Genomic DNA, 13,933 nt, shown 5'->3' with positions numbered 1-13,933 from the left:
CTGAGGGAAATCCAAACAGTCTCTCCTAGAAAGGAATAGTGTCACCAACCCCACCCATCTCCCTGAGACCATCCGACTTCCCTGTATACAAGGATTTCTGGCTCTAACTGGGCCTGGGACCCCGAGCCTGGCAGACCAGGTGGGACACGTCCTCTGCTTACCGCGGGCACACACGTTGGTGGTCACCAAAACCTTCTCTTTGCCCTCTCGGAAGCGCTCAATTACTGCAGCCCTCTGTTCCACCATCATCTCCCCACTCAGCAGAGCCACCTGGTGGCCTTCTTTTGAGAGCTCTGCTGCCAGCCAACTAGCTGTTTTGCGAGTCTGTAGTGAAAAGAATTGTTTTTTATGAAGAGACCTGTTAAAAACAAAAGGAAGACAACTGCTAAAAAGTGGCTTGCCACGATTAAAATACATGAAGGCCCTGCTAAATCCAGTTAGGAGGTTAGGCTTAAAATTTCTCAATGAAGCATGGTAGTACACACCTGTAGTCCAAGCTACACACTTGAGCCCAAGAGTTCGAGGCTGGCCTGCACAACATGGCAAGAACCCATCTCAAAAAAAAATTTTTCTTTCAAATAGAATTTTAGTCATATGATTTTTTTCTTTTTTAGATAAGTTACGTAACTGCTGTTAGTTTTGTATCTAGGAAGACTGTGGCTTTAGCCAAAGATCTTCATTCCTAAATAGTCTATGTTCTTGCCAGAGATGGTGGCTCGTGCCTGTAGTCTTAGGCTTTGGGAGGCTGAGGATGGAAGATCGCTTGAGGCCAGGAGTTTGAGACCAGCCTGGACAACATAGCAAGACCCCACCTCTACAAAAATAATAAAAATTAGGCTGACATGCATGGGGCACATATCTGTAGCCCTAGTAACAAGAGCCAAGGCTGCAGTGAGCTATGACCATGCCACTGTATTCTGGCCTGAATGATAGAGCAAGACCTTATCTCAAAAACAAACAACATATATATTTTAAAATTTTATTTTAAATTTAAATTTTTTGAGACAGGATCTCATTCTCTTGCCCACTCTGGAGTGCAGTGGCACAGTCACAGCTCACTGCAGTCTCAACCTCCTGGGCTCAATCAATCCTCCCATCTGAGCCTCCCAAGCAGCTGGGACCACAGGCATGCACCACCACGCCTGGCTAATTTTTAAAATTTTTGTAGAGATGGGGTCTTGCTATGTTGTGCAAGCTGGTCTTGAACTCCTGGGCTCAAGAAGATCCCCCCACCTCAGTCTCTCAAAAGGCTGGGATTACAGGCGTGAGCCACTGTGCCCAGCCATATATATATTTTTAATGATGAGGTCTCACTATGTTGCCCATGCTGGTCTGAACTCCTGGGCTCAAGCGATCCTCCAACCTCAGCCTCTTGAGTAGCTGGGACTACAGGTACTTGCCCAGCTTATATTCTTTTTTTGTTGTTGGTTTTTTGTTTGTTTGTTTGTTTGTTTTTGTATTGAGACAGAGTTTCGCTCTTGTTACCCAGGCTGGAGTGCAATGGAGCAATCACAGCTCACTGCAACCTCCACCTCTCGGGTTCAAGCGATTTTCCTGCTTCAGCCTCCTGAGTAGCTGGGATTACAGGTGCACACCACCATGCACAGCTAATTTTTTGTATTTTTAGTAGAGATGGGGTTTCACCATGTTGGCCAGGCTGGTCTTGATCTCCTGACCTCAGGTGATCCACCCGCCTTGGCCTCCCAAAGTGCAGGGATTACAGGCATGAGCCACCGTGCCGGCCGCCCAGCTTATATTCTTAAAAATCTAAAAATTATTTCATTGGCTGTTACTTGGGGTTTTTTCCAAGTAATCACTAAGAAGTGGAATCAAAGTCTCCCTCTTACAACTCACTAAAACCTTAGGAGAACAAACCACTTCCTTTCTTCCCATGGCACCCAGGGGCATCCAGTCCTCCTGAGCCCTGAGGGGAGCTGGCTGAGAGGGACGGGCCAGGCCTGCCACTGCTGCTGCTACTCACATGGCAGAAGATCATGGCTTGAGCAATGGTGATGGCCCCGTAGAGGTTACACAAGGCCTGGAACTTCTCGTCTCTGCTGCTGCACAGGACATAGTACTGCTTGATGGTGTCCAGGGTCTCTTCCTCACGCTTCAGTTTGATAACGTTTGGGTCTGGGACCACTTTCTGGGCAAACTTCCACACAGAGTCTTCAAAGGTGGCAGAGAAAAGCAGCATCTGGCAGTTCCTGGGCAGCATCCTGCAAGGGAACGCCCTGGTAGGTGGCCCCAGGTGGCCCCGGGAAGCGACAGAAGCACAGCCTCCCCAGCTGGGAGGGTCTGGATGCCCAGGAAGGCTGATGGGAGAGGAGCGTCTTGGGGAGGAGGAGCAGCAGGCCTGGGATGGGGACAGGGGTTGGGGGAGAGTCCCTAGGTCTCCTTTCTCAACCCAGGCTTGGAGGGACTGTGGTCAGCGCTGACACGGAAGTGGCCCGTCAAACAAATGCTGCTGAGAGTATGAGAGCCAAGACCTAGGCAGAAGCCAGAGGAGGCATCTGAAGTGAAAGGAGAAGACACTGCAGATGGGGAGTCTGAGGAGTCCCCCACCCTCGAGATCCCTACCTCTGGATGCGGATGCTCTGATCTTGGTGGCCCTGAGTGGCTATCATGACATCAGCCTCATCCAGAACAAACACCTTGATTTTCTTGGGATCAATGAACTTGAGCTTGGAGCACCAGTCCAGCACGGTCCCAGGGGTGCCAATGACAATCTGCTCACTGATCTTCTGGCCTCTTTCCACTGTGGAGACCCAAGATGTTTTCCATGTGTGGGTATTTCTTTCTTTCTTTTTCTTTTTTTTTTTTTTTTGAGACAGAGTCTCACTCTGTTGCCCAGGCTGGAGTGCAATGGCATGATCTCGACTCACTGCAACCTCTGCCGCCCAGGTTCAAGCAATTCTCCTGCCTCAGCCTCCCAAGTAGCTAGGATTACAGGCACCTGCCACTGCACCTGGCTAATTTTTTTTTTTTTGTATTTTTAGTAGAGGTGGGTTTCACTCTCTTGGCCAGGCTGGTCTTGAACTCCTGACCTGGTGATCCACCTGCCTCGGCCTCCCAAAGTGCTGGGATTACAGGCATGAGCCACCGTGCCCGGCCTCCATGGGTATTTCAAAGGCAAAGCCAGCTCTTCTCTTTGAGAAATTCTAAACCTATTATATATTTTAATGCAAATGTTTTGCTGTTTGCATTAATATATTAAGGAAAGGTTAGGATATCACTATAGTATTTAATGGACATAAAAACAGACAAAAATGCTGAAAAGGTAAGGGGTACAAAAATACAATTAAAATAAGTAAGATCTAGCATTTGATAGCACAATGTGGTGACTACAGTCAACAATTTATTGTACATTTAAAAATAACTAAAAGGGCCGGGCACGGTGGCTCATGCCTGTAATCCCAGCATTTTGGAAGGCTGAGGCAGGCGGATCACCTGAGGTCAGGAGTTCGAGACCAGCCTGGCCAACATGGCGAAACCCCATCTCTACTAAAAATACAAAAATTAGCTGGGTGTGGTGGTGGTCTCATGTAATCTCAGCTATTTGGGAGGCTGGGGCAGGAGAATCGCTTGAACCCAGGAGGCGGAGGTTGCAGTGAGCCGAGATCACGCCACTGCACTCCAGCCTGGCGACAGAGTGAGACTCTGTCTCAAAAAAAAAAAAAAAAAAAATTCAGAATTCTCTACCCTTCTAATTCGAATACAAATTGCAAAATTTTAAATGATTATCTCCCAATAAGTTTCATTGTATTATTTACTTTTCAGAACTGGCCTCAAGTTGGCATTAGGACACTGTATGCAGACTTGATTTTCATAAAGTCACATTTGTTTCAGAGATCCATAAAACTCAACCAAACCTCTAACACTTTTTTTTTTTTTTGAGATAGAATCTCATTCTGTCGCCCAGGCTGGAGTACAGTGGTGCGATCTCGGCTCACTGCAACCTCCCCCTCCCAGGTTCAAGCAATTCTCCTGCCTCAGCCTCCTGAGTAGCTGGGATTACAGGTGTGCACCACCACGCCCAGCTAATATTTTTGTATTTTTAGTAGAGACTGGGTTTCATCATGTTGGTCAGGCTGGTCTCGAACTCCTAACCTTACAATGATCCACCCACCTTGGGCTCCCAAAGTGCTGAGATTACAGGTATGAGCCATCATGTCCAGCCAACAACACTTTTAAAATTACTTAAATAATATTAATTGTAAAACAAGCTAGTGTAGAAAAAATTAGTAACAAAAAATAATTAACAGAATAAGCCCCAGAGTCAATAGCCATAAACATTCTGGATTTTTATTCTGCTAATGAAGATAAATAAATTAGGCATTTAAACAAATTCAGTCCTGGCCTAGTGGCTCACACCTGTAATCCCATCACTTTGAGGGGACGAGGCAGGAGGATTGCTTGAGACTTGGAGTTCTAGACCAGCTTGGGCAACATAGCAAGGCACTGTCTTTACAAAAAAAAAAAAATTTTTGTTTGTTATGTTTTTTGTTTTGTTTTGAGACAGAGTCTTGCTCTATTGCCCAGGCTGGAGTGCAGTGGCATGATCTTGGCTCACTGCAACCTCCACCTCCCGGGTTCAAGTGATTCTCCTGCCTCAGCCTCCTGAGTAGCTGGGACTACAGGCACATGCCACCACACCTGGCTAATTTTTCTATGTTTAGTAGAGATGGGGTTTCACCATGTTGGCCAGGATGGTCTCTATCTCCTGACCTCGTGATCCACCCACCTCGGCCTCCTAAAAGTGCTGGGATTACAGGCATGAGCCACCATGTTTGGCCTACAAAAAAAATTTTTAGAAAATTAGCTGGGTGTGGCCAGGCACGGTGGCTTGTGCCTGGAGTCAGAACTCCAGCCTAGGCGACCTAGCGAAACTGTCTCAAAATAAAAAAAAGAAGGCGGCCAGGCGCAGTGGCTCACGTCTGTAATCCCAGCACTTTGGGAGGCCAAGGCGGGAGGATCACGAGGTCAGCAGATAGAGACCATCCTGGCTAACACAGTGAAACCCCGTCTCTACTAAAAATACAAAAAATTAGCTGGGCGTAGTGGTGGGCGCCTGTAGTCCCAGCTACTCGGGAGGCTGAGGCAGGAGAATGGTGTGAACCCCAGAGGCAGAGCTTGCAGTGAGCCAAGACTGTGCCACTGCCCTCCAGCCTGGGCGACAGGGCGAGACTCTGTCTCAAAAAAAAAAAAGAAAGAAGTCTGGGCACAGAGGCTCACACCTATAATCTCAGCACTTTGGGAGGCCGAGGCAGATGCATAACCTGAGGTCAAGAGTTTGAGACCAGCCTGGCCAACATGGTGAAACCCCGTCTCTACTAAAAATACAAAATTAGCCAGCCATGGTGGCAGGCACCTGTAATCCCAGCTACTTGGGAGGCTGAGGCAGGAGAATCACTTGAACCCGGAGGGCAGAGGTTGCAGTGAGCCAAGATCATGCCACTGTACTCCAGCCTGAGTGACAGAGCAAGACCCTGTTTCTAAAATAAATAAATAAAAATAAACAAATCTAGAATGTAGAATTTTTGTTTGTTTGTTTTTTGTTTGTTTGCTTGTTTTGAGACAGAGTCTCACTCTGTTGCCCAGGCTCGAATGCAGTGGTGCTATTTCAGCTCACTGCAAGCTCCGCCTCCCAGGTTCACACCATTCTCCTGCCTCAGCCTCTCAAGTAGCTGGGACTACAGGTGCCCGCCACCATGCCTGGCTAATTTTTTTATATTTTTATTAGATATGGGGTTTCACCATGATAGCTAGGATGGTCTCAATCTCCTGATCTCGTGATCTGCTGCCCGCCTCGGCCTCCCAAAGGGCTGGGATTACAGGCGTGAGCCACCGCGCCCGGCCAGAATGTAGAATATTTGAAAAGCAACTAGTCTGGTCTGTGCAAAATGTTAAATATAATAGGGAGAGAAAAAGGTAGGGGGACAATTCTAGATTGAAAGAAACAAGTACAACAACCAAACGCAACGTATAAACGCTAACTTGATCTTGGTTGAAAAACCAAACAGCTATAAAGGAAGACTTAGGGAACAGCTGGGGAAGAATAAAAATGGACTGGATATTACTTATTCTAGGAAATCTGTTAATTTTCCTGGTTGTGATAAAAGGGTATCCATAGGTATGGCAAAGAATGTCCTCATGAGGTGCATGTCTGCAGTTTACTTTCAAATGGTTTGACAAAAATGTATACACTTATGTAAAGCAAATATGGCAAAATGTTAAGTTTTTGAATCTAGCTGGAGAACATACATGTGTTTATTGTATTATTTCAACTATTGGGTGGGTTTTGAAATATTTCAAAATAAAAAGAATTAGGTTGATGATTTAGGACCACATTCACATACTCACATTTATTGCCTCGAACAGCATAAGCTAGCTTCAGTTCAGGGTAAAATTTGCCCATTTGTTCAATCACTTTTCCTGTTTGGAGGGCGAGCTCATACGTTGGGGAGAGACATAGACACTGGCAGGAAAAGAATGCAGAGTGCAAATTCAAGACAATAGCTCTTTTGCAAAGGGGAATTACCATTAGTACTTAGCCACTCCTCCAGTTGAAGCTGAAGGAAAGAATATGTACATTAAAATGTACACCATTTGATTCTTTAAGCTACAGAGTCATAAGCTAGAATTCTTAGGGGTCAGAACTCTGGCTGGGTAAAGACACTTGAAAACAGATACTGGCCACTGCAATACAAAAACCCACCCATGAGCAAGGATCTAAAGTTCCAATTGGCATTAGCTTTCTTTTCATTTACTCAGAAAGCTCTCAGAACTTTCTAATGGATGACAGTTGCTGATGAAACAGGTTTTCCTGCAAGTAAAGGAGCCAAGCCTGTAAGAAGCATCCCAGAACTGGCACACCATGGAAAAAGGAAACAGGATTTTTATTGCCATTGGAAGATATCCCGTATTATTTGTGCTCAATTTAAGGAGTTTCAGTTTGTGTAAAAAGTAATGCATAGCTTGGCTTTTATTTTATTTTTTTGAGACAGTGTTTCGTTCTTTTTGCCCCGGCTGGAGTGCAATGGTGCAATCTCAGCTCACTGCAACCTCCGCCTCCCGGGTTCAAATGATTCTCTTGCCTCAGTTTCCCAAGTAGCTGGGATTACAGGCACATGCCACCAGGCCCGGCTAATTTTTTATTTTTAGTAGAGACAGGGTTTCACCATGTTGGCCAGGCTGGTTTAGAACTCCTGACCTCAGGTGATCCGCCCACCTCGGCCTCCCAAAGTGCTGGGATTACAGGCATGAGCCACTGCACCCAGCCCATAGCTTGTCTTTTAATCCATCAAATGGAAATCCCCTTCTATCTATGCATTAGTAGAAAACCTAAATTCATAAATCCTTACCTGGGGGTATTTGTTTGCAGGTTCTACTTGGCTAAGCATGGCCAGCACGAAGGCAGCTGTTTTACCAGTACCAGACTGAGATTGGGCAATTAAGTTCTGTGGGCTGCGCAAGAAACAAACTGGTTAGGAGCTTAAATCTCAACCTTTTAGTTAACAAAGTTTAAAAAAATGACTATTAAAAATTCATTTATAGGAGACCTTGGATTATGTAGCAGAGTTACATATGCTAGCTTCACAAGAACAGGGCACTATAGAAATAAGATTTTCTGGTGGGATTTGAAGCACTCCACATCTTCTTCTTTTTTTTTTTGAGATTAGGTCTCACTCTGTTGACCAGGCTGGAGTGCAGTGGCACAATCTTGGCTCACTGCAGCCTCAACCTCCTGGGTTCCAGTGATCCTCTTGCCTCAGCCTCCCAAAGTGCTGGGATTATAGGTGTGAGTCACTGCAGTTGGCCTACTGATTCTTAAAATGTGAGTCAGCTCACATTACTTCTCTGCCCAAAGACCTTCCAATAATTCCTCGTTTCATTCAGAGTACAAGTTGAAACCCTCATAATGGCATATAGGTCCTGCATGATCTGCTCCCCATTACACCTCAGCTCTCATTTCCTACTACTCTCTCTCCCTTACTTCGTTCCACCACAGGTCCCCAGTACTGCTCAGAGAACATGCCAGTCATGCTCTTGTCTTAGGGCTTCTGCCTTGGCTGTGCTCTGCTTGGGACAACTGTCCCCAGATAACATGCTAACTCCCTTCTCTCCTTCAAGTCTTTGCCCAGATATCTACTTCAGGAGATCCTACCTTAACCACTTGATTTAAAAGTATAATCTACCTTGAAATGCCTAAAAAAAACAAGATGTAGGTTTTGGTAGCAGGGTAGGGGGTAAGAGTGGCAAGAACCAAGTCTTGCCTTGAAGGTGGCAAGAAGCAGCCTCTGAAGCAGCTCAAGAAGCAGGCAAGGCCAGGCGCAGTGGCTCACGCCTGCAATCCCAGAACTTTGGGAGGCCGAGGTGGGTGGATCATTCGAGGTCAGGAATTTGAGACCAGCCTGGCCAACATGGTAAAACCCTGCCTCTACTAAAACTACAAAAATTAGCCAGGCATGGTGGTGGGCGCCTGTAGTCCCAGCTCCTTGGGAGGCTGAGGCAGGAGAATCGCTTGAACCCACGAGGCAGAGGTTGCAGTGAGCCGAGATCGCGCCACTGTACTCCAGCCTGGGTGATAGAGTGAGACTCAGTGTCAAAAAAAAAAAAAAGAAAAAAGAAAAAAAGCAGGCAAGGTCAGGTGCAGTGGCTCATGCCTGCAATCTCAGCACTTCGGGAGGTTGAGGTGGGTGATTTCTTGAGCCTAGGAGTTTGAGACCAGCCTGGGCAAAATACCGAAACCCTTTCTCTACAAAAGATACAAACATTAGCTGGACATGGTGGTACATACCTGAAGTCCCAGCTACCTGGGAGGCTGACATGTGAGGATCTCTTGAGCCCAGGAGGTGGAGGGTGGAGGTTGCAGGCTGCAGTGAGCTGAGACTGCGCCACTGTACTCCAGCCCTGGTGACAGAGCAAGACCCTGTCTCAAAAAACAAAAAACAAAAAACGGAGCAGCCGCAGCAGGCCAAAGATATGGACAAGGAAAATGAGGTCTTCCGGCAGGGGAAAAAAACAAACAAACAAACAGAAGAAACGTGAACTAAAAGTGAAACCGTGGGGAGGGCCCCCGGCCACAGGTGGAATTTTAAAATCTGGCAAAAGTAAGCTGTTCCTTGTGGGGACTTTTTTTTTTTTTTTTGCAACGGAGTTTCACTCTTGTCGCCGAGCTGGAGTGCAAAGGCGCGATCTGAGCTCATTGCAGCCTCTGCCTCCTGGGTTCAAGCAATTCTTCTGCCCCAGCCTCCTGAGTAGCTGGGATTACAGATGCCTGCCACCACGTCTGGCTAATTTTTGTATTTTTAGTAGAGATGGGGTTTCACCATGTTGGACAGGCTGGTCTCGAACTGCTGACCTCAGGTGATCCACTTGCCTTGGGCCTCCCAAAGTGTTGGGATTACAGTCGTGAGCCACCACGCCTGGCCTTTTTTTTTTTTTTTTTTTTTTTCGAGACAAGGTCTCACTTTGTCGCCCAGGCTGGAGTGCAGTGGCACGATCTCAGTTCACTGCAACCGTCACTATGCGGGTTCCAAGCAATTCCGGTGCCTCAGCCTCCTGAGTAGCTGGGACTGGTATGCACCACCATGCATGGCTATTTTTGTGTTTTTTTTTGTAGAGATGGGTTTCGCCATGTTGGCCAGGCTGGTCTTGAACTCCTGACCTCAAGTGATCCGCCCACTTCAGCCTCCCAGAGTCCTGGGATTACAGTTGTAAGCCACTGCGCCCAGCCGCCACACCAGTAACTCTTGATTCTATTTCTGTTTAAACATCTAGATTCCCTGTCAAAACATCTGTTGCCCCTTGTAGTTAGAATAAAGTGTTGTATATTTAATTTCTTTTTTAATTTTGCCCTTTAATACAGATGAGGTCTTACTGTGCTGCCCAGGCTGGTCTCAAACTCCTGGGCTCAAGCCATCTGCCTGCCTTGGCCTCCCAAATTGCTGGGGATAACAGGCATGAGCCACTATGCCTGGCCAAAATTTATTATTAATTTTTTTTTTTTTTTTTGAGACGGAATCTCACTCTGTCACCCAGGCTGGAGTCCAATGGCACGATCTCAGCTCACTGCAACCTCCGCCTCCCAGGTTCAAGCCACTCTTTTGCCTCGGCCTCCTGAGTAGCTGGGATTACGGGCACGTGCCACCATGCCCAGCTAATTTTTTGTATTTTTAGTAGAGATGGGGTTTCACCATGTTGGCCAGCCTGGTCTCGAACTCCTGACCTCAAATGATCTGCCTGCCTCGGCCTCCCAAAGTGCTGGGATTACAGGTGTGAGCCACCACGCCTGGCCAAAATTTATTATTTTTATTTGAAGTAAAAAATATATGTCATAAAATTTGCCCTTTTACCCACTTTTAAGTGTACTATTCAGTGGCATTCATGTTTGTAATTTATCACCTGTTATATTTTAATAAAAATGAATTAGCTATATTTCAAACTAGAACGTAAGCTCCTTGTGGGCAGGAATTTTGGTCTGCATTGTTGACTAATGTATCCAAGTGCCTAGCATAGTATCTGTTATATAACAGGCACTCAATAAATATTTGTTAATGATGAAAGGTAGTAGATAATTCTAGTAATAATGCTGGTCTCTTCTAATACTGTCAATCTAAAAATGAGCTTCTTGGCTAGGCCCAATGGCTCATGCCTGTAACCCTAGCACTTTGGGAAGGCAAGGTGGGAAGCGTGCTTGAGCGTAGGAGTTCAAGACAAGTCTGGGCAACAAAGTAAGACCCCATCTCCACCAAAAGAAAACCCCAAAACAAAACAAAAAAAGCCTGAAGGCCGGGCGCAGTGGCTCACGCCTGTGATCCCAGCACTTTGGGAGGCTGAGGCAGGCGGATCACCTGAGGTTGGGAGTTCGAGACCAGCCTGATTAACATGGAGAAACCCCATCTCTACTAAAAATACAAAATTAGCCAGGCATGGTGGCACATGCCTGTAATCCCAGCTACTTGGGAGGTGGAGGCAGGAGAATCGCTTGAACCTGGAAGGCAGAGATTGCGGTAAGCCGAGATCACGCCATTGCACTCCAGCCTGGGCAACAAGAGCGAAACTCCGTCTCAAAAAATAAAAATAAAAAAGCCTAGTGTGGTGCCTCATACCTGTAATCCCAACACTTTGGGGGGTTTGAGACCAGCCTGGGCAACAAAGCACAACTCTGTCTCTGATAAAAATATAAAAATTAGGCCGGGCACGGTGGCTCACGCCTGTAATCTCAGCACTTTGGAAGGCCGAGGCGGCTGGATCACGAGGTCAGGAGTTCAAGACCAGCCTGGCCAACATGGTGAAACCCCATCTCTACTAAAAATACAAAAAAAAATTAGCTGGGCATGGTGGAGTGTACCTGTAATCCCAGCTACTCCGGAGGCTGAGGCAGGAGAATTACTTGAACCAGGACCTGGGAGATGGTGGTTACAGTGAGCCAAGATCACGCCACTGCACTCCAGCCTGGGCTACAGAGCGAGACTCTGTCTCAAAAAAAAAAAAATTGTATAAAAATTAGCCAGGCATGGTGGCTTGCACCTGTGGCCCCAGCTACTTGGGTGGGGAGGCCGAGGTGGGAGGATTGCTTGCACCCAGGAGGCAGAGGTTGCAGTGAGCCAAGATGGTGCCAGTGCACCTAGCCTGGATAACAGAGTGAGACCCTGTCTCAAAAAAAAAAAAAAAAAATTGGGGGAGGCCAAGGTGGGAGGATTGCTTGAGGCCACGAGATTAAGACCAGTCTGGGCAACATAGCAAGACCCCATCTCTATTAAATAAAGAAATTTAGCCAGGCATGGCAGCACGTGCCTGTAGTCCTAGCTACCTGGGAGGCTGAGGCAGGAGGATTGCTTATGTCCAGGTGCTCAGGGTGCAGTGAGCTGTGACTACACTGCTGTACTCCTGCCTAGGTGACAGAGTGAGACCTTATCTCCCAGAAAAAAAAAAGTTAGCATCTACAAAAATATTAGATCCACAAATATAAATGATCAGTGTGAAACCATGTAATAAATACTCCATTTATTTACCCTAAGCATGCTCAAAGTGCCAAGCTAAAAAAAGACACTATCCATCTGGAGAAAATGTCACTGTTATGACACAGAACAAAAAACTTTGAGAAAATACAGACGTAAAATATCTATTTTTATTTTTATTTATGATTTTTTGAGACAGGGTCTCACTCCTGCTCAGGCTGGAGGGCAGTGGCACAATCTTTGCTCACTGTAGCCTCAATCTTCTGGGCTCAGGTTATCCTCCTACTTCAGCCTCCTTAGTAGCTAGGACTACAGGCACATGCCACCATACTTGGCTACTTTTTTATATTTATAGTAGAGACAGGGTCTCACCATGTTGCCCAGGCTGGTCTCGAACTCCTGGGCTCAAGCGATCTGCCTGCCTTGGCCTCTCAAAGTATTGGGATTACAGGCATGAGCCACCACACTTGCCCTAAAATATCTATTTTTAGACAAAAAAAAAAAGGAGATTCAGAATTTAGCATTATATGCAGAATTGTATATAATCATATAAAATATGGGATCAATCTGTATTAAAATTCCATCATGCTCTAGAATCTTGTTACTCAGAATGTGATCTGAGACCAGCAGCATCAGCATCACCTGCAAGCTTATTAGAAATGTTGACACTTAGTCCCCACTTAGACCTACTAAATTCAGACCCTGCATTTTAATAAATGTCTATGAGATTTGTATGCCTATGAAAGTGGGAGATGCCCTGCACCAGGAAACCACCTTAGTAACTGTATTATTCAGGTCTCCTAGAGCTGTTTGGCTTCTATTATATTTGACACAATAGCTTTTATATATCAATACAATGAAATCATGGTGCATATACAATATAAACGTATATTTACCAACATAGGAAGATGATCATATAATTAAAAAACACAGCATGTAAAACATTATTTATATGTCACCTTTTTTTGTTTGTTTGTTTGAGATGGAGTCTCGCTCTGTTGCCCAGGCTGGAGTGGCGTGATCTCGGCTCACTGCAAGCTCCGCCTCCCAGGTTCATGCCATTCTCCTGCCTCAGCCTCCCATGTAGCTGGGACCACAGGCGCCCACCATCACGCCCAGCTAATTTTTTGTATTTTTAGTAGAGATGGGGTTTCACTGTGTTAGCCAGGATGGTCTCGATCTCCAGAGCTTGTGATCCACCTGCCTAGGCCTCCCAAAGTGCTGGGATTACAGGCATGAGCCACTGCTCCCGGTCATATGTCAACTTTTTTTTTTTTTTTTTGAGATGGAGTTTTGCTCTTGTTGCCCAGGCTGGAGTGCAATGGCATGATCTCAGCTCACTGTAACCCCTGCCTCCCAGGTTCAACCGATTCTCCTGCCTCAGCCTCCCAAGTAGCTGGGTTTACAGGCGCCTGCCACCACACCAGCTAATTTTTTTTTGTATTTTTAGTAGAGACAGGGTTTCGCCATGTTGGTCAGCCTGGTCTCAAACTCCTGACATCAGGTGATCCACCTGCCTCGGCCTCCCAAAGTGCTGGGATTATAGGCATGAGCCACCACCCTGGTCATATATGTCAACTTTTTTAAAAGTTATATGTTTACATAGAGAAAAGTCTAGAAGTCTCCACTCCAAAATATTAATAATGTGGGGAGAGGGAGATTACAGATGATTTTTTTCTTTTTTTTTTTTTTGTATTTTTGAGATGGAGTCTCACTCTGTTGCCCAGGCTGGAGTGCACTGGTGTGATCTCGGCTCCCTGTAGCCTCCACCTCCGGGGTTCAAGCGATTCTCGTGCCTCAGCTTCCCGAGTAGCTGGGACTACAGGAGCACACCACGACACTTGGCTAACTTTTGTATTTTTTTAGTAGAGTCGGGTTTCATCATGTTGGCCAGGCTGGTCTCGAACACTTGACCTCAAGAGATCCTCCTGCCTTGGCCTCCCAAAGTGTTGGGATTACAGGCATGA

The 13,933-nt window shown here is 46.2% G+C and overlaps 1 protein-coding gene across 9 annotated transcripts in view; it reads right to left on the bottom strand.

Moving 5' to 3' along the window:
• Positions 1–13,933, bottom strand: part of DDX19B (DEAD-box helicase 19B) — a 40,026-nt gene that overhangs the window by 1,784 nt on the left and 24,309 nt on the right. For 8 of the 9 annotated variants that reach the window (XR_010131367.1, XR_010131368.1, XM_004057907.5 and 5 more), the window contains 5 exons: positions 7,365–7,467; positions 6,364–6,478; positions 2,581–2,758; positions 1,982–2,219; positions 162–324 (listed from right to left, as the gene is read on the bottom strand). Coding sequence is in view for 7 of the 9 variants with exons in the window: in XM_004057907.5 (XP_004057955.1) it covers positions 162–324; positions 1,982–2,219; positions 2,581–2,758; positions 6,364–6,478; positions 7,365–7,467 (797 nt within the window). In the remaining 2 variants the exon portion in view is untranslated. Of the gene's footprint in view, positions 1–161; positions 325–1,981; positions 2,220–2,580; positions 2,759–6,363; positions 6,479–7,364; positions 7,468–12,338; positions 12,431–13,933 lie in introns of those variants that run through there. The other variant, XM_063699711.1, reaches the window with a different exon arrangement.

This window comes from Gorilla gorilla, chromosome 18 (assembly GCF_029281585.2).
Source record: "Gorilla gorilla gorilla isolate KB3781 chromosome 18, NHGRI_mGorGor1-v2.1_pri, whole genome shotgun sequence".
NCBI lineage: Eukaryota > Metazoa > Chordata > Mammalia > Primates > Hominidae > Gorilla > Gorilla gorilla.
Note: the sequence above shows the minus strand (reverse complement) of the source record. Positions and strands in the feature narration are given on the sequence as shown.